This window comes from Melanotaenia boesemani, chromosome 4 (assembly GCF_017639745.1).
Source record: "Melanotaenia boesemani isolate fMelBoe1 chromosome 4, fMelBoe1.pri, whole genome shotgun sequence".
Classification (NCBI taxonomy): domain Eukaryota; kingdom Metazoa; phylum Chordata; class Actinopteri; order Atheriniformes; family Melanotaeniidae; genus Melanotaenia; species Melanotaenia boesemani.
Window position 1 is genome coordinate 12,329,293 of NC_055685.1, and position 22,939 is coordinate 12,352,231.

The 22,939-nt window shown below is 37.6% G+C and overlaps 2 protein-coding genes across 10 annotated transcripts in view; both read right to left on the reverse strand.

Annotated features, from left to right (window-relative positions):
* Positions 1–14,331, reverse strand: part of camk2d2 (calcium/calmodulin-dependent protein kinase (CaM kinase) II delta 2) — a 55,917-nt gene extending 41,586 nt beyond the window's left edge. For 4 of the 9 annotated variants that reach the window (XM_041981965.1, XM_041981963.1, XM_041981964.1 and 1 more), the window contains exons 1-2: positions 13,759–14,331; positions 9,786–9,880 (exon numbers count right to left, since the gene is read on the reverse strand). In XM_041981965.1, the coding sequence (XP_041837899.1) occupies positions 9,786–9,880; positions 13,759–13,820 (157 nt within the window). In that variant the 5' untranslated portion in view covers positions 13,821–14,331. The remainder of the gene's footprint in view (positions 1–9,785; positions 9,881–13,758) is intronic. The other 5 variants (XM_041981971.1, XM_041981969.1, XM_041981970.1 and 2 more) reach the window with 2 other exon arrangements.
* Positions 14,332–18,227: 3,896 nt separating this feature from the next.
* On the reverse strand, positions 18,228–19,625 carry cxcl8a (chemokine (C-X-C motif) ligand 8a). Its single transcript, XM_041983059.1, has 4 exons — positions 19,395–19,625; positions 19,131–19,263; positions 18,948–19,034; positions 18,228–18,839 (listed from the first exon to the last, which is right to left on the reverse strand). The coding sequence occupies exons 1-4, from the start codon at positions 19,459–19,461 to the stop codon at positions 18,827–18,829; spliced, it is 300 nt and encodes a 99-aa protein (XP_041838993.1). The 5' UTR covers positions 19,462–19,625; the 3' UTR covers positions 18,228–18,826.
* Positions 19,626–22,939: the final 3,314 nt, after the last annotated feature.

Genomic DNA, 22,939 nt, shown 5'->3' on the forward strand with positions numbered 1-22,939 from the left:
AAGTAGCTGTGTATTAAATTAAATGCTCTTATAACAAAATTAATGAAAAATACTTTTCAATGACCATAACAAAGTCATTGTGCAAAATGCAAAATGATCTCATGATCTCAAAACAAGCTATCTCAATATAAACCATATTCCCTCATTCTATATCGTGAAAAAGTCTTGATGTATTTAAAAATCTTAATATACTGACCAGCCCAAAGTAAAAGTATCTGGAATAATGAATGAAAATCCTCTCAATCTGCATCCACCTTTGGCTGTGTTAACTGTGTTGTTTTTTTAATCTGGTATATTTCTGCATTTATGTATAATCACGTGTCTTTAAAGTTGATTTTGAGCACAGTTAAAACAGTGTGAGCAGTGCAAGTAGTATTGAGGATTGTTGCTATACAATATAGTCGCCCTGACCTATTAAGAATTGCACTGTTCCAAATTTAACTGACAAGGGACAGCGCTTACTATGAAGATATTTACACTAAACACAATTCCATATATCTTTGGGTTTTGAAAACTGTTAGAAACAATATCCGTAATAGTTTAATTGTGTAAAAGAATCATTATTGTATGCCTGTAGGGCCTGCAAACTGTATCAAAAGACATTAGCAGGTACAGATGTATTAGAAAACGTGGTATTAAAACTGTGATTAACATAAATATTTCCCTTAACTCTTATTATAAACAACTTAATTTTTTATTAGAATTTAAGGATGGATTATCTCCTGTTAGCATTGTCCTTTTGGCATGTTTTGTAACTGTATTCTGTAAAGATCTTTAATGTATCTGAATGCAAGATAGTTTGCTCAGACTCTGAAGAGAGACATGTTATTCATCTGAAGCTCTCTTAATAACTCTTTACAGGTATTGTTAGCAGGAGAATGTGTGAAATGATACCCTGGAAATGACCACAACCCACAGAATTTCTCAAGAATTTCCACAGCATACCCCTACAAACACCCATCCCCTTTTGGCTCTCCCCACTGCTGCCTTTTTTCTCTTTTAGTTTCTGATGTGTGGAACCGCACTGCAGCAGTGTACTGTCTGTGTTTACTTTGACATCCTGCAAGTCCAATGCTACCATATTTAGGGACAGACAGAAAGGACAAAGAGAGTGAATAGAAAAAAAAGGTACTGGGACTAATTGAGATTCAGCTATAAAAACAGGTTAGCCACATAGACAAGGTTGATTTTTTAACAAATATAGAAGCGTGTGTATCTAAACAGAGAAATATTTCCTCAGACAAACGCAGTCTAATAACCGGGCCGTTCTGGTTTTAAGAACATATTTGTAACATACATAACTGCTGTTCACTTTTCACCATAATTGAAAATGCTATTTTTCATAGAAGTAGGAAAACTACAGAACAGGTTTGGTTGGAAAGAAACTGGAGAGATGCTTCTAAAAGGAGAAAATTATCAGATTCGCTTAGCTGCGGTTGTGGCAACAGTAATTTTGTCACAGCCGAAGCAGCAGAAGACAAGACAAGGACAGACAGGCTGCATACAAATCAACACACTAATGCAAATATTAGTTATTTTGATTCTGTATCGGTTCTGTAGGCCTGCTGTTCAAACACCACGGCTGCTTTTATTTCCCTGTCTGTGCTGGCATGAACTATAATCTTCCTGCTTTGTAGCTTCACTCTCAAGTTATAATGACTGTCTGATTTGTGTCTTATTTCAGAAATCAGGACTACATATTACTGTCAAGAACTCATTTTCTGGAACCTGACAAGACCAGAATAACTTGTTGCATTTAATGTAAGTAGCATCTATTACTGTAGAAAGGAAATATTTACATTGCTTTATTAAAAAAAGCAGATTATTGGCTGACCTGATGTTCTCCTCAGCATATTCAGTGTATTACCAATCATCAGGAGAGTTAATACCAAATAATTATTGAAAATTGGAAGAAGTAGAAAATGACTATTATTCACTTCTAACCATTTTATGCTAAAGCTGCCATGAGTTGTCCCGGTCTGATGGCTACAAAGTGGTTGATGGTGGTTGATAAAACAACTAATCTTGTTTGATGAAAATGTAATCTGTTTTAAATCATTGTGGAACCATATTTGACAATCAACATTAAACAAAAAGGGTTATCTGAAGTCTTACACACACAAACACACAAAACAGTTGCAACAAGTTGTGGTAATTGCTGTGCTGCAGTTTAATTAAGACTTTTAATTAAAAAGATGCAGTGGGGCAAAGGTAACATCTTCTGTGGCCAGTGGCCATTCATCCCTCCGTACGGTTCCATGCTACACCTTGCAGAACACAAGGGCCTAATAAAACCATCAGAGGTACTGAGACACTGTCATCCTCGGCTGCTTCCTAATAGAGGAAGAGTTATGAAACTGATAACTCCCTCCTCTAAGGAGAAACAAAAGGTGGCTGGTGTCAGAGATAAAACTGCTCAGAGAGTGTGTCTTGGAGGTTCATAACTTCGGGAAATGTCTGCCGTTATGGTACACAGTCTAATCCAGACACACACATTAGACTAATAAGTAAAAGAGGCTTAATTGGAGAAGGATGGTCTGAAGGCATCCCAAAACCAAGGAAAAGAAGGCAACACAGACAAAGTCACATGTAAATTTAAATGCATCAACACCCTATTATGCAAGCCATTTTTTATTAGGATTATAACCACAGTACTGAGCTAATAGTTATGTGCTGCAGCTGAGGTGCACTGAGAACACCAAAATACCAAAATATAACCATGATCATCCTAATACAAACAATTCAGCTTGGAAATAATTACTAGTTCTGACGCTGTCTGACTGAATTCAGTGATATGCATATCTCATTAACTTCACACACAGCATCCCGGATGAAATAGTTGAATAGGGCGGTTTCTCAGCCTTGGGATGCTGCTGGGTAGCGACTGCACAAGAGATAAACATAATTGGTGTCACTATGCCATTAAACAAGTCCGAAATGCAGAGTTTTAAGGTCAGAATGTGAAGTAATGCTTCTTTAAAGAGGTCACATCATTCTTATGAAATGGCACTGTTTCGCATCTCTCCATCTAACTCTCCTGCAGCCACAAACAAAATTTGTTGAACTGGTAAAATAGAAGCCAACTTTGTGCACTATTTGTATTAAGAGCCATTGTGGAAGGTCCAGAGAGCCACTTGCTGCTCCAGAGCCACAGGTTGAAGACCCCTGAGCTAGGAAGAGGCACCATCAAAGGTGAAGGGCATATACAGGTTTTAAAGCAACGTCTGTTCCGATCTAGACAATTCATTTTCAGGGAAGGCCTTGCCTCTTTCAGCAACACAATGCTAATCCTCATATTGCTGCTGAGCCATTGGAATCCTACATCAGACAAGAAAGGGACAAGATTTCTCTCCTACACATCGAGCAGCTGGTCTCTAACTGCTGTTAAATGAAGAGGGAATGCAGAACATTGGTAAACATGGCCCTGTTCCAACATTTTTTGAGATGTGTTGCTGCCATCACATTTCAAGATAAGCTAATATTACCCATCAATCTATCCATTTTCTGTACCTACTTATCCAATGCAGAGTCACACAAACTAATACCAACTAATTTAACCCCTTATCAAGCGGGGTCATTATGGCAAAAATGCCAGTAATATGAACTCTCCAAATTAGAATTACTGCTGTTATTGAACCCTCTGGATTGTAAGTACAGGCTTGGGCTCTTTGTAAAGGTAACACTCTCTAGTTTCACCCACAGCAATCAGAATCACTGTAAGTATTACTGATAAAAAGGTTATACACTTTAGAACACACAGAATTTTTTTTTTTTTTTTTTGTCCTCGCCTAACCTGTATGGACAGAGTGAGACCAATCTTGATGGGAATATTGATGTTTGACCTATACAGAGCCCTCAAAGGTAAGGAAAGTCAACATTTAAACTTTCTGCTTTTCAGTAAAAAAGGCTTTAGTGTTAGCGTTGTGGTTGTTGCGTGTCAAAATGGTTTATATCATCGGAAAGACGAGACTTTGAGCTTTCATTTGATGTGTATATTGTGGGCATTCATGACGGAGGGGCTTGCACACATAGCTGCAATGTTGTTGATTAGTAGTCATGTACCGGGACCGGTACGTCTGCATCATAAGGGGTTAATATTTAAATGTCTCATCTTAAACATTTGATATGTTTTCTATGTTATATTATGAGCAAGATTTTGGTTTATGAGATTTATAAAGTGGTGCTTTCTTGTTTTGTTGTCGTTTTTACATTTTATACAGCCTCCCACTTTTTTTTTTTTTTTAATTTGGTTTGAAAATGAACAACCGTAACAAAATGTTTCCCTGCTTAAACAGAACAGACTATCTAGTCTTGGAGGTTACCACAAAAACTGGCAAAAGATTGAGGTCTTGTGGATTCCATAACTGAGTAAGACCTACATGCAGAGAAAACTTTCTATCTCATATCCTCTGTGTCCATGTACATCAAAGCTAAATTCTTTTTTTATTTAGCCTCACTGCCTTCCAACAATCCCCTGGAGTCTGTCTAAACATTGAGATTTAGCTTTTCACTCACAGGTTGGGAAAGCAATAGTTTAAATGTAATAAGAGGTGAGTGTTGAAGCTACACTGCTTTCCACAGCATATACAGAAGTAATATCAGTACATCATTTACTTCTCTTTGTGCAACAACAGTGCCAAATCATACATCTAGAGAAGGCTTGCACAGCTGTACTGACAACCAAATGTGATCTTTATGGTTTATATTTTAAAAATTGAATGTGTGGAAGTTGTTGATCTGTATACAAATCTCCATCTATTTGAATGGCATCATACACAATGTTAATAGGATTTAGCTGGAAAAATAATAAAAAATTACATTTTGAACAAACAAAATGCTCTTCATGGGTCATTGTTGAAGTCTTTAAATAGGTGGCCTTTGACTAAAAGCATATCAACATCTTTTCAATCACACTAAGCAGCGCTTTGTGCAACAGCATGAATTGTACCCACCTGCAGAAAGAGATCAGAGACTCATGTTTAAAATACACAGATAGCAGCTCTGCACTGAAAACAACATAATGCAAGTGAAGCCAGGCAAGGAGAAAAAATAGAGGCTGACATACAATATGCAGAGAGGTAGGCGGCACATACTGTGTAATTAAGAATGCCCTTATGTGCAGTTTATTAAGCTTGTTAGTCACACTGTGGGTTCTTTACAGGCTGAACAACCTATTTAAATCTTGAATTTTTAAAATGTAAGAGCTTTTATAATAGCTTGCATAAACAGCAAAGTTTTAGGAAATTAGATTTTTCTCTGACAACAATCACTTTGCAGTTTATACTATTGCCAGAAATGTTGAAGCCTAGGCCTTTGTCTTGTTAAAAGACCTCTCCAAAGTACCTTTTAACGTCTCCAAATCTTTGATTTTAAGCAACAGCAAAAGCACTAATGGCTGTTTTATGTTTGTACTCATTTTTGTAAACTCATTGAGACCTTCCGTGGTATAATCACCAACCTTGTTGGTCCCAATAGTCTTTACAGGGACCAAAGCCTGATCCTAATAAAGAAAATTTTGTTTTCTAGGGTCCTGATTAGGGTTATAGCTAAAGTAAGTATTAAAATTAGGATAAGGTTCGGGTTAAGCATGAACTAGTTATGGCAAAGAGTAAAATAATGAAAAAAAGCAGCGCATAATGAATGAAAATCGACATGATGTCCTAATAAGGCTACATGTCCAAGTCTGCACTTTTCCTAGGCTTTTTGTTTCCTCTTCCTCTACAAATTTCTAATATGAGTGAAACTCAGTGCACTGTAACGTCTCTTTCTGTCTTCCGTGATGTAAAGGTCAGGTAAAATGTGACATTACCACTCAAACTGAAATTGGTTTGAAAAACATCAGAAATGTATCCGATTTAGTACCACATACAAAAGTGGTCTGGGTCAGATTTGAAATAATCCGGGTCACATATGGACAAGAAAGTCAGATTTTCTCCACTTTTGCCTGCAATATGAACCCAGCCACATTGTGGCTTTAAAGCAGGCCAGGGTTACTTGCTCCGCATACCTACACTTAAACGTACCTTCACGTAATTTACATACACAGTTTACAGGTAACTAATCTAATGTCTTTAAGCACTTGAACATTTACTCATAACCTTTAAAAATAGTAGGTTTACAAAAAAAACAACAAAAAGATTTCATTTCCAGATTTCTTCCACAGCTTTAAACCACATCAAAAACCCTGAATCAGAGAATGAGGTTGTTTCATTTGTCATAGAGATGATTAGGTTGCTTTTAAATGGCATAATCAAGCTCACTAATAAGGGCTAGGAGGTGAAGCTTAAGTCTTTGGAAGAAATAGTCACTGGCAATGTTAGTTGCATAAATTTGACATGTCAGTATGTTATAATTTAATTTAGTCAAATAGGTTTGGAATTCAACATGGTGTTGATACTTTTATCACATGGTAATAAACACCTGGAGTTGTCAATCTACTGCATTGAGTTTCACTCGTATTAGAAATATTGAAGTCAGATTTTTCATACAACACCTGTGTACTCTAATATCTAAATGTCACGCATGCATACATATGTATACACAGGCATACAGTAGATTCTCTCGGAGCACGATTCCTTATGTCTACTGTCAGTCTGGTTTGCACATGGGGGCATTGGCTGAAACCAGAAGCCTGGCTTCTTTTTAAAAGATGGGATATTTTCAATACTGTGTACATGCACATGTGTGCGAGTGTGTGTGAAATAGAGACACACAGCGTGAAAGCACGGACGGCATTTATTTTTAGCCTTCAAGTACCCAATGAGTCATGTGATCCCCCTCCGAGTCACTGATCCCTCCTTCCTTTCCTTCCCCTCCTGTTTCTCCATCTCCATATCTTTGCCTTTCCCATAATCGCACACCCTCCCTTGCTCCACTTCTCCTTCAACTCACTTCAAAGTGAAGCGAAACAGGGTAACCGTGATACCTGAAAAACACCAGATTAGAAACAATAAAGCAAAAATTATGTAACTGATCAATATCTACCTACATAATGAGGGAAACCACCACATGCATAAGAACACAAATAAAAATACAGAAGATATCTCTGCTGGCATGACACTTTAAAGGTCAGTTGCAAATTGGTTAGCCAGGACTGAGATAATTCAGCCGCATAATACACTTGAATGAATATGGAGAAAATGAGAAAAAAAATTTCATCTTACAAGGAGGATATTCGAATGCTCAAAACAATTATTATTTCTCTCTTTTTTTTAAAGAAATCTAGACACTTTTGCAAAAACACTCAGATAAGGGATTTTAGGCAAATACAAGCACCACCAAAGCTGCACACACACACACACACACACACAGCACACCACAGGCAAATATTAACTGACAAGAGATAGCAGACAGAGCTGTAGTGGCAGACACTGACACATGCATGAAGGGAGAGGACAAATATTCAACTGCTGTGAGGAATATTCTGAACGCAAAACAAAAACTCCTACGTCCTGACTTGCCATCATCATTTCATTCTTTCTCTCTATTATTATTTGTCTCTGTCTGTCTGCCTCCTGTTTCTTTCCCTCTTCATCCCCACTGCCTCCTCTCATTCACTGACTCATCCCCTGCTCTTAATGAAATGCTGTATAATCAGGATTGTAGATTGCAGGACTGTGACTGGACCTGCAGGCCCACCACACATGCGTGCCTGCATAACCAGAAACATACAGTGCTTTGATCTGCCTGCATTCAAGCCACCAATCCTATCCTAAACCCCTTTCAATTATATATACTCGTGCACATGTACGCACATACATAGGCAAACAGAAAGCAGTGGAGAGTGGTTGGGGGAGGTCATGATCCTGCCAGAGAGAAGGGAATCAGAGTTGCAATTCTAAAGCTTATCGCAGAAAGAGGCTAAGACCATATCTGACATGCCAGCATGTCCAGTATGTAAACCTTGAACAGACTTTCTTTATATCTTTGTGTATGTGTGTCTATGCAGACACACATGCATAAAGGGGAGAGATTATTTTATGCGGTATTCTTGGAAAATCTGTCAATGCAAATGGCGAGACACTGATCCGTCTGCAGAGGTATCTTTTAGCACCATTGCAATCAGTCAGCAGGAGGATCAATATGGACAGAAGACAGACAGAAAGCGAGGAAGAGATAAAGGGCTGTTGAGACAAGAAACAGGAAAGCAGAAAGAGAAAACGAGAGATAAGACAGGATGCAGGAATAGATGGTGGGGAATCTGTGGAGAAAATATGCAAAAAGGATGTGATGGGTACAGGTTCCTGGTGAAAAACTATAAATAGAAGATTATAAAGGAGAGAAAAGAAAATGCCCAACAGCTGAGAACAAGGAGATGGAGGTTGTAAAGTATACAAGCGATACTGGTGGAGTGAAATGAAAGGTCAAATACTGCAAACTTCTTAATACGTACATCAATTACTTAAGATAAAACACAAAATTGTCACATCACAACGGGTAAAAACATTTGGTATACAATACCCAATAAGATGTGTGATTATTGTGAATTAGATTACACATAAAAAAGCTAAGATCACATCTACAGAAGTCTGACAACCTTGAACCAGATCCATGAAGGTTATGTACAAAAAAATAAAAAGATGTGTGTGATTCTATACATCGTACTGGGATAAGACGTCAGACTGGCTGCTTATTTGCGGCATTGCAAGTTTTGATGAATTCTTGGATCATGCAGCGAGGCCAGTCTGCCTTGTTCTTTAGTTAAATCAGGAGTGTCAAACTCCAGTCCTTAAGGGCTGCTATCCAGCAGGTTTTTGTTGTTTCCCTGCTCCAACACATCTGACTGAAATGAATGGGTCATTGTGAAGAAGTTGACAAGAAGCTTTTGGATCCATTTGATTTGATTCAGGTGTGTTGGAGCAGGGAAACAACTCCTAACCTTTAACTGAGGTGCTGTACATTTGCAATTCTAAGTAATGGTTGGGTCAGCAAACTGCAAGGCCTGGCCTCACTGACAGACCTTGTCGAGGTATTTGCAGTCTAACAATTTATTTCTATGACATATGCATCCTTCTGCTGTTGTATGTCTGTATGGTTTAGTTGCTATAGTTGTCTCATGACAGTCGCTGGTTTTGACAAAAAAAAGCAAGTAGTGACAAAACTCAACACTGGCTGAAGAAAAGAAGAAACCTTAGAGGCACAACACACCATTGGTTAGTATTCACAAATAGGCTGGGTCATATCTGTGCTTGAGCGTGCACGTTTGAGTGTGTTCTTATGAGCTAGTGTATGAATATGTGTGTGTTTGTGTCTGAGTGTCCCAAGCCTTAGGCAACCAGGCCAGCGGCTACAATTACAGTGACGGATGTGAAAGAACTGGGTCGGCTTCGCAAGAGATCTGCCCCTGGGACAACAAGACCAGCCAGAGCCCTGAATCAATACGGAGCACATGCACACCCACACAAGTTTGTGCGTGACAAACATTTACATAGAAACCAAAGGACAAATCTGAATAACACAAAATGAGGAGAGAATCACACCACATAGAAAGTCCAAGTGACCAAATACAGTATGACATATAATTTGATGACTTCCCCATTTTTTCAACATACACAGAAAAGTTAATCACCAAAAATCCAGATGAGTCTCGTTCTTTCTATCTTGGCTATTTTACTCACTGACATTAAGAGCTGCATAAATGTGCGTGCGTGCGCACACACACACGTGTCCTCTTTTGGAGCCTCAAGCCTGTTTCAGGGGCAGCAATGTTCAGAGCTCATCAGCATGTAATGCAGTGACACTCAGTGAATGTTTTTCTGCACATGCGTAGTGTTTTTGTTTCCTACCTCTAGCAGAAAGCTTCTTGGTGTTGATGATTTTGGCAGCATATTCCTGTCCAGAGGAGATCTTCACGCACCTCCTGACCACAGAGAATGCACCCCTTGAAAAGAACACACACATAAAGTCAAGTTTTTTTGTTTTTTTTTTTGCTTTTAAATGTCAGAAAAGCAGGGCTTTATTTGAAAATCCTGGTTTGAATGACCTGTAAATGTCCCTGTGACTGTAAACCAGAGATTAAGGTTCTATTTTTAATTAACTTTTATCAGAGGCATTTGTCAGACTGTCATGGTTTGGACATTTAGGACATTTTGCTTCTTACTTGACTGCTTAGGAGACATTCCAGAATTATGCTGAGTTTCAGCTTGACTGCTAGATAGCAACAAAAGTTGTGAAGCCTGAAGCTGGATTTATACTCGCCCAACATCTGCGTGAGGTCAGTTTAAGTGTCACCGCCGTATGCTCCACGTAGGTCCACGGAGGCTTGAAGCGCACCTCTTCCAGACCTGATGTGCACCCCTGCTTGCAGAGTGGTTATTCAGAAGTACTCCATTGTGATTGGTTGGTTTGTGATTACATGTTTTGGATTTCTAGAGCTTCTCGCTGAATTTGTGTGGTTACCATGGTAGAGAAACTGCAACATGAGGCCGTAACCATACGCTCTAGTGCAAGAACACATTTCACTGGCATCAGCTGTGCTGACCCTACGGTACGCAGTATAAATCCAGCTCTAGGTGCACCTACTCCTTAAAACTAACCCAATCAGGCTAGTTTTGATGAGGAGACGCTTCGATTTCAAGTTCGAAGGTAAACTGTGATTATAAAAAGTCACGGTTTTTGAAAAACCACTGGCAAAAGAAGGTGAGCACCATCCACAATACTTCAAATATGATTTCACATCTATGGCAGCCAAATGCGAGGCAGCACTGTCATGAAATGAAAATGGCTAACATGGCTAAAGCTAACACCAGATCTGTACATAGGACATCAAACTGCTAGCAGTAAGTTTTTATTATATTTCAAGACTCAAGATTAAGAAAGCTGGCTCTGTGCTGGGCATGGACCTGCAGCTGCTGGAACTGATTGTCCAGAGAAGAAGTCCAGGAAAAGATTCACAATGAATTATTCCTTTTTTTTTTTTTTTTAAAGGTTAAAACCCTACTTAATTATATTTTCAGGGGATTAAGGAAGTATTTTTCCATTTCATTTCATTTTATTTCACTTTAAAGACACAGTGAATGCTAACACTCACTACTTGGATGATTTTAGAATCACTAATGAGCCAAACATGCACATTGTCAGATGGTGGGAGGAACCCAGAGCTCCCAGTTAGAACACATGCTATAACATGAAGAATATGCAAACAACACACAGAAGCTTCAACCAAGCCAAACCAACCAAGATTCAAACCAGGGTCCTTCTTGCTGTAAACTGTGGAATTTTGCTTTAGATTATCAAACCGTCATCCCATACCTAGTTTGGAAATGTGTTACAACTTAAGTAAACCCTCCTTATTCAGCAGTGTTTCGTTATTGAAATAAACCTCTCACATGTTTAAAAAGCATTAATTATTTTCTGTAAACTACTTTATAAAAATGACCAGAAGTGCAGATGCAGCAGCTACGAGATCAATCGCAAAAACTCACTCCTTCACCACTCTTCAACCCAAATTTCTTCAAATAACTATTAACACCTACAGCACAAATGTGCTGTATTGTTTCAGCTATGTGCTGTTCTCGAGTGTCAGGGACGTGTATGAAGATCAAAAAACTAGGTCATCTATATTTGAAGGAGGAGAGGAACAGAGTGCTGCATCTCTCATCTCTAAATGCAGCCATGGAGCAGTCCACCTACCTTAAATCTGCTCATCTCTGCAGCCATGCAGGCAGCTTTAGTATTCAACTTCACTTATCCAGAAAATATCAAACTGGGAATGCTCACCCTGAAAGCAACCTTCACATTCAATTATTCTACTTCTAATATCTAATAGCTGTGGTTACTGCACATTATATTAGTTTACTTTTATCTGTGTTGCAATATGAGAGATAGATACTTTGAGTCTCTGTCATGACTAGCTGGTGCGTACACTATGATGTGTACTATGAGCATGTTACCTAACATCCTCTGGAGTGAGCAGCTTGCCACTAAAGCTCTCCTCTAATTTATAGAGGATTTGTTAAAGGAAAAAAATCATAGCACAACATGTTACATAAGAATTTTAGCTTACAGTGTAGTTGCATAGCGTGGTACTGTGATGAACATATGTTTGTAGATTCCTACAGGAAAGAATATACAGTAAGTGCTCGTTAACTGAAAGTAAATAAGGGCAAAAGGTGAAACCTAGTTTAAGAGTTAGAATATGAACCATCTGTCCTTGATCATTTTTTTTATCCCATTTGTTTCCCCCTGGTTCTATCACATATGGATCCTAAATTAATCCTAAATTAAATGGAATATGAAGCAGATGATGGGACTGGCCCATCAGGTCATTTAATTATATACAAATTATGAATGAAGATGAAAATACTTCTGCATACACATGCAGAGAAGTAATTTTGTAGGAACCAAAGGGCACAGATAAATAATAGGGTAACCCAATTTAAGGTAAGGTAACCCAATATTTAGCACTCAGTATGAAAGCATGTTAACACTTAAGATTTTGTTAACTGATGTACAAATAGAACCAGAAATAAAAAATATATTCCATAATTTTGTGTATCAGGAAAAAAGTTATATACATTAATATTAGTAGGGAGGTTTTAAAAAATGTAAACATGGTGGTATGGTACTTTAAAAGCTGAATCCTAATGAAACTTTTTTCTATATTCACTTTACAAAGATTTCTATCATCATGCTGTAAATACTATTTGTTTTCATATTATAAAAAATGCATATTCAAACATTTATCAGTAAATGGTGCTGCAATGCTAAAGAGATCAGGTGAGTTTAAAGGTACAATAAAAGCAACATGATCATATTATTATTGATAGATTGGTGTAAGATAAATCTGTATAGGATTAGAAAGGAAGAGGGCAAAGATGTAGAACAGATTCCTTCTTCAGCACTAGAAACGCAGGCTTCCATCAGGTTGATAACTAAGAGACCAGCATTTCAAGAAGAAACTGGGTAACTGGAAGTACAACGTTAGAGGCTAAATCTCATTTTTATAGAGGTCAACACGAGCTGCAGACATCTGGGACTAAGCACAGGGTGCTGGGCTGACTGCAGGTCAGGCAGCACATGACCATCAAAACACACACACGCGAAGGCCTAAAAGATTAGCATCAACCTAAAACACTGATTTTTAGAAATAGATCCAAACATCTGCATATGCGTGCGAACACATGCAGGTCCGTCCACCTCTCTCAGAGGGGTTCCCTGCCGGAGTCTGATAATTGACCACAGGTCGGTGCTTGTCTGAGGAGTGTGTCATCTTCAGCTACATGGTGTGCAATCGCATTACAGAGTGTGTATTTCTGTCATGTGGGTGGAGGGTTTCGAGAGGTGAGCGATGTAGGTAGAGAAGGTAAGGAGGGGTGGGTTACCAAATCCCCCCTCCTCCTCGCGATGCTTTCTACCCTGGTTGAGCTTTTTAGGGGACAGGGGGCTCCTCGCCTTGCTGTGGCCTCGCAAATGTCGAAATGCATCAGCTTCTGCAAAGGACGAAGAAAAATGACGACACGCGCTCAATACATCTTCTTTCGTAAGAGCGAAACGTCAGCAGGGCTTCAGATGTGGGATTAAAACAAACAGAAAGCCTTTGCAAAGGCCCGCAAGATACACACGACAGCGTATTTACCCCGCTGCATCATAGGCTCCTGGCTCAACTATCAGCGGCGCACACACGCACGATCACAAAAAACAGACACTCAAGACTCAAAATCCGGGCTCCTAAACCAAAGCGGCCTATTGCATAACAAGTTGACATTTCACTGAGGGATGATGCCAGGTGATTTTGGGGGAAATAAAAAGCTTCCTTACTTCCCCAGCTCCTCGAACAGCTGATATTCGTCGGTAAATCGTGTGCAGATCGTTAACGCCATTCTGAAGCTCGTGCCAAGAGATGAATGGAGGAAGCGGATAAGGTGCACACACAAGCTGAATCCCCCTCACTCGGTCGTCAACACCGCCCGGTTTTGTCCTGAACCTGCAAACCAAACGGAGGGACTCATGCACAGCCAAAGCGCATCAGCAAAGAGCTCTGCTGGAATGATTTCTGCGGCAAGAAGGCTGCCTGCGCGAGCTGCTTCGGTCTGGAGCTTCCGGGCGTTATCGTTGGTGGTTGGTTTCCTTTCTTCACATCCAAAGGTTTGTCACAGCTCGTGGACGCAGCATTTTGTGTGCATTTCGGTGTCACCGGAGCGTGTCCGTCCAGAGCTGTGAGTGTTGTCTTCCTGCGCGCATCAGACGCCGCACTACCGCACCTACCCCCCAACTGTGCGCTCAGTCCCGCCCCTTTGCCTGCATCCTCTCACAAACCAATAACAGTGAACACAGTCTAAAATAAAACGCGTTTAAAGGCAATATTAACAACAGTAACCTTACAAGCTGAGACTATTTACAGTGCAAATGTAATTAATAACCATGTTGCATTTGCCTAAAATCAAATTAACGTACAATGACTTCACTGAGAGCTAAGGTGTACAATAATTATTTGTTAAATAATAATTATAGTTATTTGTTTTTGTTATGTAATAATCCGATTTCAGAGCATAGCACAGACAGCGCTATTGTTCAACAGATCAAAAGACTCAGAGAATTCCATTTTAGTTCTGCAAGATCTCACTTTGGCACCATTGAGTGTTACTTCTAATTTCAACAACTTTATGACTCAGTTCACATTTAGGTTCAGAATTGGTTTCTGTCATAATTAGTTTACATGTTTCAATAGGTAGTTTCAGATTAAAAAAAAAATAAAAATTTAAAAGGAGAAAACATCTCTGGGATTCCACAGGGCTCAGTTCTTGGTCTCTTCTCTGGTATTTATACTAACTATACAGTAATTATATACAGTCTTGACAATCAACATCAGCACAACTGCTTTACGGTGAAATCAAAAGGGACATTTTTATCAAACTGACTCTGACAAATTTATGTATCTTCCAAATTAATAACACTTTATTTGGATAGCCAAACTATCAATGTTTCTATAGTACTGATGTGGTGCTTTAGGTCTCTCAGGACATCGATCGGCCTTTTATCTAAACTACAAGTCTTTAAAAGTGTAATCTATTTTCCTGTATCATTTGCTTTGTCTGTTGTTATTAGCATATAGGATCTATGCATTATCAGCTGATATACTGTCATTGTTTTTTACAACAAATTATATTTGGGGGGTTTTGTAAATTTTAAACTTGTGCATTTATAAATGTGTAATTTGGGTTATGAATATATTTACATGTACATTTGTATGTTTATGCAGCAAGGTATTATATGTCTTGCTTTTTTTTCTCCTTTTTCATAATACTATATTGTGCACATTGAGTTTACGTGTAATCAAATGTGCTATATAAATAAATTGCCACTGCCAATTATTAAACTCTACACAAGCTTTGATAAAACAAACTGTGTTGACATGAGGATAAACTCACAAAACCTCATTTCACTATCCTGTTGATCTTGTTATTATTAGTGATGTTCTTGTGAAGTGTTGCAAAGAGTGCTCAAGGTAAAGATCTTCTGTTTTCCAAACTTGCCATCACTGTTGTCTGGTTAGGTTTTATCTACTATAGTTTGACCTAAAACGTTAAAAGAGTCAAATTTTGTGGATTAGAGGAGAAATAGAGATGATGAAAGAGAGACAAAGTGGACCTTAGCTACAGAAGTTGTATACCACTCTGTGATTTATTTATTAGAATGGATTATTTATTTAATTAATGCTGAACATCCACCAAGATTTAATGAAAACTATGTTTTTGGATTGACTAAATGTACTTTAAAATTAGAAGTTAGAAATCAAACAAAGCCCACAAACAGTTTGCATGGTATGGATAAGATGTGCTAATTACATTCAATTCTTTTTTTTTTTTCTTTTTCTTAAAGTATACTAATTCTAGCATGTTCAAACATATTCAGTATTGTTTTCATATGGTGGAGTCAGTGGGTGTTAAAAGTCACATATTATTAATAAAGATTGCTCTGATTCTGTAACTTGTCAGATTTTTTTTTAATTTAATGAACCAATTTAATGAATACATTTAATGAATTACAACAGTGTGTATTACAAACCAAATTAAAATCCATTGCACTGTTAAGTCAGCCTCACACACTCACCAGCAAGTCAGCTATTTTACAGTCCTGTTCAAAATTTAAAAGGTAATGTTTTGTCTATGAAGCAGTGTACTGCAAATTCATCATGCCAAAAGTAGTATACAGAGGCTGTGCTTTGTAAACAGTTACGCACTGCAGTCTGGGGGCAGTGGCCAGAGAGCATGCAGATCCTGCTAACACTGTTGTCCAGCTCATTATTCTTTTCCACCACCAGAGAATGTTTTAGCATAACAATTCCTGTAATGTTCTAAACTTTACGATACATACTTATGAATACCCGACACAGCTGGAGTACAGCTGTCCGTGCAGCTGCCTTTACTTTGTAGTGAGAACTTTACAGGAAACATTGCATAGTGAGTTGCTGAGTGAATTGATGACCACATGTCAGTGCAGACCATCATTGCACAGACATCCTCTAAACAAGTGAGTAAAATAATTAAGACATGACCCACATCCTGTGTAAAGAGTATGAGCTCAGAAAGGAGAGTCCCTCAACTCAATTTAATATACTTAGAAATGAATTCATTCCTGTGTCAATTAAACTTTTAACATAATTAGATAAAGCTAGAGACAGATCAATTATCCTAGTTTAACTTCTGTCAACTTGACATATCTTGGTTTGGTTTGCAGCGTAAGCTTAAAAACTGGAAAAGTAGAGAACAAAATAAGAAGAAAAACAAAACTATCTTAAGCATCACAAAAATGGACTGAAAGTCAGTGGAAACAGGTCTCATGGAGTAATGAATCCTCCTTAGAGTCCAGCGTTCAATACAATTGAAGCAGTGTGGGATGATCTTGACTAAGAATGAAACAAAAGACAGACAACATCCAAAAAAGAGCTTTGGATTGACTTTCAAGAAGCCTGAAGAACTTCATAAGAATTATGGAAGACTACTAGGAGAAATAAAATAAAATGCTTTCCTAGGAGGATTGAGACAACACTGAATAATAAATGTGGCCTTGCCAATTACTGATTTTCATCTGCATTAGAAATGTACAAACTCTGTTTTTGCCTTGTATGCTGCATTTCCATTTATGTTTGCACATTTCAATATTAACCACTGTAGATATTTTCTGTTTCCTTGGCAATATGTAAAGACATTAGGGGAGGTTCAAGACTTTTGCACAGTACATGAGTTGAATGAATGAACTGCCGAAAGTTGACAAAATTATTATATTACATATTTTCAAGCTGCATCAGCAGAATAGCAGATTTTCCAGCATGTAATATGCACTGAGCTGAAACTCTCCACAGACTCAGTTTGAATAAAACATACACCAGATGGAAACTTGCTGTGTAGTTATCATGCCAAGTTAAGATGTCTTCACGTCGTAATTAGAAAACTAACTTCATCATGATGAAGGCCCAGTTATTAGACGTTTTTAAGCGAAACTTGAAAACATTCCAATTTTATTATAATTTTTATTATTATTATTATTATTATTATTAAACTCTGATTGCTGGACTGTTGACATTTGACAGAACTCCGTGCAGACTTGTTTTTATAAAACTGTGATTAGAGTAAAAAGTCATCAGGCATTAAGAGTTACTCTGTGTACATCTTCATAACTCAGGCGATAACTTTTTTATCCTAAGTTTGACCAGATGTTACATTTACAGCAATAGATGTCATTTGTACTAGTTTAGATGAAACAGTTTATGTTTATTTACCCATGTTACTATTAAATAGGAATATCTGTAAGAAAGCAACACACTGATTTAAATAAAGTTGTTGCATTAGTGCATCAAGAACTATAACACAAAGTTCAGATGATGGGATGAATCTGGTTACATTAGATTCAAAGATTGTGAAAGTTTTTTTTAGCTACTTATACTTAATTTTCAGTACATTTGTGTAAAAGCCTTGGTTACTTTTGTTATTTGGATTTTTAAAAAAAAAAAACTAATTAAATAAAATAAACATACAGCCGATACATTGAGACATAGGGACCCACTTCTGGTGAAGCTTCTTGTCCCATCACAGAGTTCCTAACCATTTCACTCATAAAAAAAAAATCTGTGTGAACTTCTAACTTAGTTTAATTTAGATTTTAGAGTCCCAAATAGGTTATATTTTTTTATCAAGAAAAAAAGGGGGAAAACCAAACCTCTGTGGAAGCTCTTGACTAAAGTAGAGAATAGACAAACTAGTGAAAACAAAAGCACTTACACACTCAGACATCACTAATAACTGTTTAATAATGTCATACACTCACATTTACATTGTTGAACAGAAGAAGAGTTTGAGAATTAAGTAACCTTACTGTTAAAACTTGTACTTAAGGCAGGAATCTTACTTTAGATAGACTGTTATGTCTATATAACAGATACATTTTACTGTATCTGAGGATGAACTTCCAAACCAGCTTTAGATATCCAGATAATATTTCCTTACAAAGGACATACAAAACACAAAACTGCTTATAATGCTAACTTATAAACAAATAAAACATTTATATAGTTGATTAAAGGTGAGTATTTAATTTAAATAAAACAGAATGCAGAAATAATTATATTTCATAAATACATACATAAATAAATATGTTAAGCCATAATAAAAGAGAACAGTAGTGCAGTTTTACACCTAACAAATGCAGCCAAAGTGAGACACTGACCACAACATATGTAACATACAAACAGACAGTGGACTAAAGTGTGTGTTTGATACAAACAGCTTGAGTAAGTAAATTCTGTTGTCGTTTTCAACAGGTGATGATCTTGGAAATGTGTTCTGGTAGTTTCAATTTGTTGACTCATGAAAAGTTGCATCTTGTTTCCTCATTTCTTTTTGCTGCAGGAAAAAAAAGAAAGAAAATAATTATTATTTTGTCTAAAAGTGGAGACAAATGCTATATGCTTGCATAACTTTTAGCAGACATATTAATAAGATAAATCTTACTTTGACAAGATCTTCTCAATAACTCTCTTCACCCAGGGAGCGTTGGGATCCAGGCAAACCTTCTCGTCTTTCTTTTTCAGGGTAGCACTGCAACACGAAGCAGTAAACAGAGATGTGAGACAAAATCTGAATGTGCAATTGTCTTTTTCACCATCAAGTTAAGATGAAGGCTTTGCTTCTTACATGATCTCAGTCTCCTCACAGTGGGAATTTGCAGGAATTAGCTCCACCTTCTCAATATGCCGACCGATGGGTCTGCTCTCCGTCTGGATGCAGCGACAGTGCTGCTCCACTCCCAGACTTCTCAGACTCATCCCTGCACAGAAACAAGAGTTGCATGTAGTCACAAAGTGCAGCAGAGTATACTGATGGGTTTAGGTACATTAAGGAAAAGGGGACAGAGACAAAGAGAATCACTCATTAATGTAAATATTAAATGAGGTTTACCTTCACTGATGGCAAGGAAAGCCAGGAACACCACGGCAAAGGTGACAATAACTTTGCGGCTCATCATTTTTCCCCTTTACAAATTCTGCAATACAATATCAATGAAAGCTAAGAAAGAGAGAGAATATGTTCTATATTTTGCTGTTTTCTTCTTTTTTTCTCAGTTGTTTTTTTCTCCTCTGCCTTTCCAGCTTCTTCCGCTGCTCTCTCCTGTTGTTTGAGTGTAGCACTGAGAACTATCCCTTTTATAGCCATCTAAAGGAAATGAGTCATTTTCCTGGTTCAAACAGATTGCGCAAGATTGGACTGTCACTTGCTGAGTGGGAATTTACATGCACGAGTTCTTCTAAACCTCTTTTATTGTCGCTGATTAAGGAAAGATAAGGTGTCATAAGGATAAATACTGTGATTCAGGTATCAGTAATAACGTGATTGATGTGACAGAAATTCTTTAGATACAATCCTTTTTTCAATTGTACCTCTGTCTTTGTGTTGTAACTTGAAATCAACCTGTGCTCACACCAGGCTTGCAGGTCAGAGATTGATCAACTGAAAACTGATTCAGAGATGGCGCATCATAAAAAGAACAGCTGGATGCAATGGTGCATGAGAAGCTGATGAATGTTGCCATAAATTTATGTCATAGCACTATAACTCACAAAGAGGAATTTGTCAAACTTTAAGTTGGCATGTCTCTGACTTTGTCACCTACATTATGAATACTTTCAAATTTACAGCCGCTTACCGGCCACTTTATTAAGTACAATTCTAAGTAAATTATTAAGTACTATTCAATTAGTGTTAAAACAAATAAAAAATCATCCAATCACATGGCAGCTACTCAACATATTAAGGCATGTAGACATGGTCAAGACAACTCGCTTAAGTTTGAACTGAGCATCAGAATGGGGAAGAAAAGGGGATTTTATTAAGTTTGAAGATGGTCTGAGTATTTTAGGAACTGTTTATTTGCTGGAATTTTCAGACAAACATCTCAAGATAGAGTTTCAAGAGAATGGTTTGAGAAGAGACTTTATCCAGTGAGCGATTCTCTGCACAAAAATTCCCTGTTCATGTCCGAGGTCAGAGGAGAATGGGAAGACATTTTTTGAGATTATAGAGGTCAAAAACCCCCAGGTTACAACCAAGGTATGCAGAATACCATTTCTGGAAGCTTAACAAAAACCTTGAAGCAGATTGGCATCAGAAGCAGACCCACGCCAGATGCCACTCCTGAAACTGAGGCTATAATTTGCACAGACTGACCAAAACTGAGCAACAAAAGAGTGAAAAGAAATGTCTGATCTGACCATTCAGTTGAACTGTTTAGATGGTAGGGTCAGAATTTGTTGTATAGTAGCAACATGTTCAGGCTAATGTTGGTGGTGTAATGGTGTGGGGAGGATAATCAGCCTGTCTAAGTATTGGTTTTGGACATGTCCATCCCTTTGTGACCACAGTGTATCCATCGTCTGATGGCTTCTTCCAACAGGATAATGCACCATGCCATAAACCTCAAACAATCTTAAACCGGTTTATTGAACATGATAGTGAGTTCCTTGTAATCCAATGACCTCCAAAGTCACCATCAAAGCAGCTTTGGGATGTGGTGGAACAGAATATTCTCATCATGGATGTGCAGCCAACAAATCTGCAACAACTGCATGATGCTGTCATGTCCTGTCAATGTGGAGCAAAATCAGATGAATGTTTTCATCACCTTGTTCAATCTATGCCAAGAAAAATTAAAGCATTCCTAAAGACAAAAGGGTTTCTAACCAGGTAGCAGCAGGTGTACTTAATAAAGTGGCGGGCGAGTGCACATGCACACAAATACAAATCTTTCTGTTAGGAGAAAATTTATTTATAATTGAAGGAGAGAGCGAGGTAAAAAGTTGATTTTCCAAGCTTGTTTTTACAAGACAATTTCTAGACTCATCAAAAAGTTTTGAATTAGTCATTCATGGATTTGACCGTGGTTTTTGGCAGGATTTAGACATGGATTAGGAAGTATGTCAAAAACTTTCATGGGATCGAAGCCTGGAGCAATCTGAACAAGCTGGAACACAACCGTTATACGTCAAAGGGGCACTCTCACCAAGCAGAGGAATGTCTTGAGTAACAAGCTGACAATTGTGGCTGTTTTTCACATAAAAGTTGCCTCACATAAACCACATGTTTGAAACTAACGTTTTTGGTTAGAGAACAAAATTTGGCACCCAGAAATGTGACCTTTTAAAATAAATGTAGTTGTGATTATTTGTTCTTTTCTTATTGAGTGGAAAGTGAAATAACTCTGAAATGAAAAAAGGCCACCCACAGTTTATAGAATGTTTCCTTTTTTTTGGTCTGATTTAATTTTATACAGCAGCATTGAGTGATTCATTGCAAATTTGTTCGCTTTGACACACACACAAAATAAAGGAAGCAGACACTGACAGCTGAAGGCAATCACAGAGGAAGTAAGAGATTTCAAAGAGGAAATCAAACAGGATGATATAATGATTTTTGGATATTCCAAAACTCCTGACCTCAGAGAAAGTCATTAGTGCAGGAAAAAAAATCCCTCAGACATGACAAATATATGTGTCAAATCACAAGGTACTCAGAGATTAATCTTTTATCATTTTAATAAAAATGACTTGGATTTGCTCAAAAATATTTAGTCTCCTTTTCTTCTTAAGCAGTTTTCATCAGATTCAACAGACAGGCAGATTTACAAAAAATACCTCAACCTCAGCTCTTTACTTGATGGCAGAAGTTGGTTTTGTATAATAACTTTTTATAATTTAACATTATTGACTAGGAAATAAAAACACAAAAATTCAAAATTAGCCCAGAACTTTAAAAGAGATTTTACCTCACAACTTTCCCAGATCTTTATATAAACATTAGTTTAAAAAGTTTATAATATTCACATTTTGGGTGAAATTCACAGAAAATGTTAAACAATCATACCACACTGATATTATATCATAAATGTAGGTCATTTAAGGAGAATGAAGCTATGAAAATTCCTTCATCTTAAGCAAATAACAGAAACAGGCTAACAACAGTGAATATACAATGTCTCAATAATAATGTCATGTGTTTAATGTCATTTTGGTCTTCTAATGGTTAACATGTAAACAGTATGATAAAGAGGACTGTTTTTAATACAAGCTGTCATTGAACCAGAACATTTAGTGGTCATTTCATGGTTCAGACACTTTTTTGTGAGCAATAAGTAGTTGAGAGACATTCAAATAAAACATACCGCTTAGTGTTTAGGTATATTCTGAAGAGCAGAACATCACAACATTTTTGTGATTAGAATATGTGAAATTCTTTGGTCAAAGCCTTGTCACCTCCAGCCTGGATTACTGTAACTCTCTCCTCTTTGGCCTCCCACAAAAATCCCATCAGAAACTCCAAATGGTTCAGAACTCTGCTGCCCGCATCATCACCTGAACTCCTTCCTTTCATCACATCACTCCCATCCTGCAAGAACTCCACTGGCTTCCCATCAAGTACAGGATAGAATACAAGATCCTCCTCCATACGTA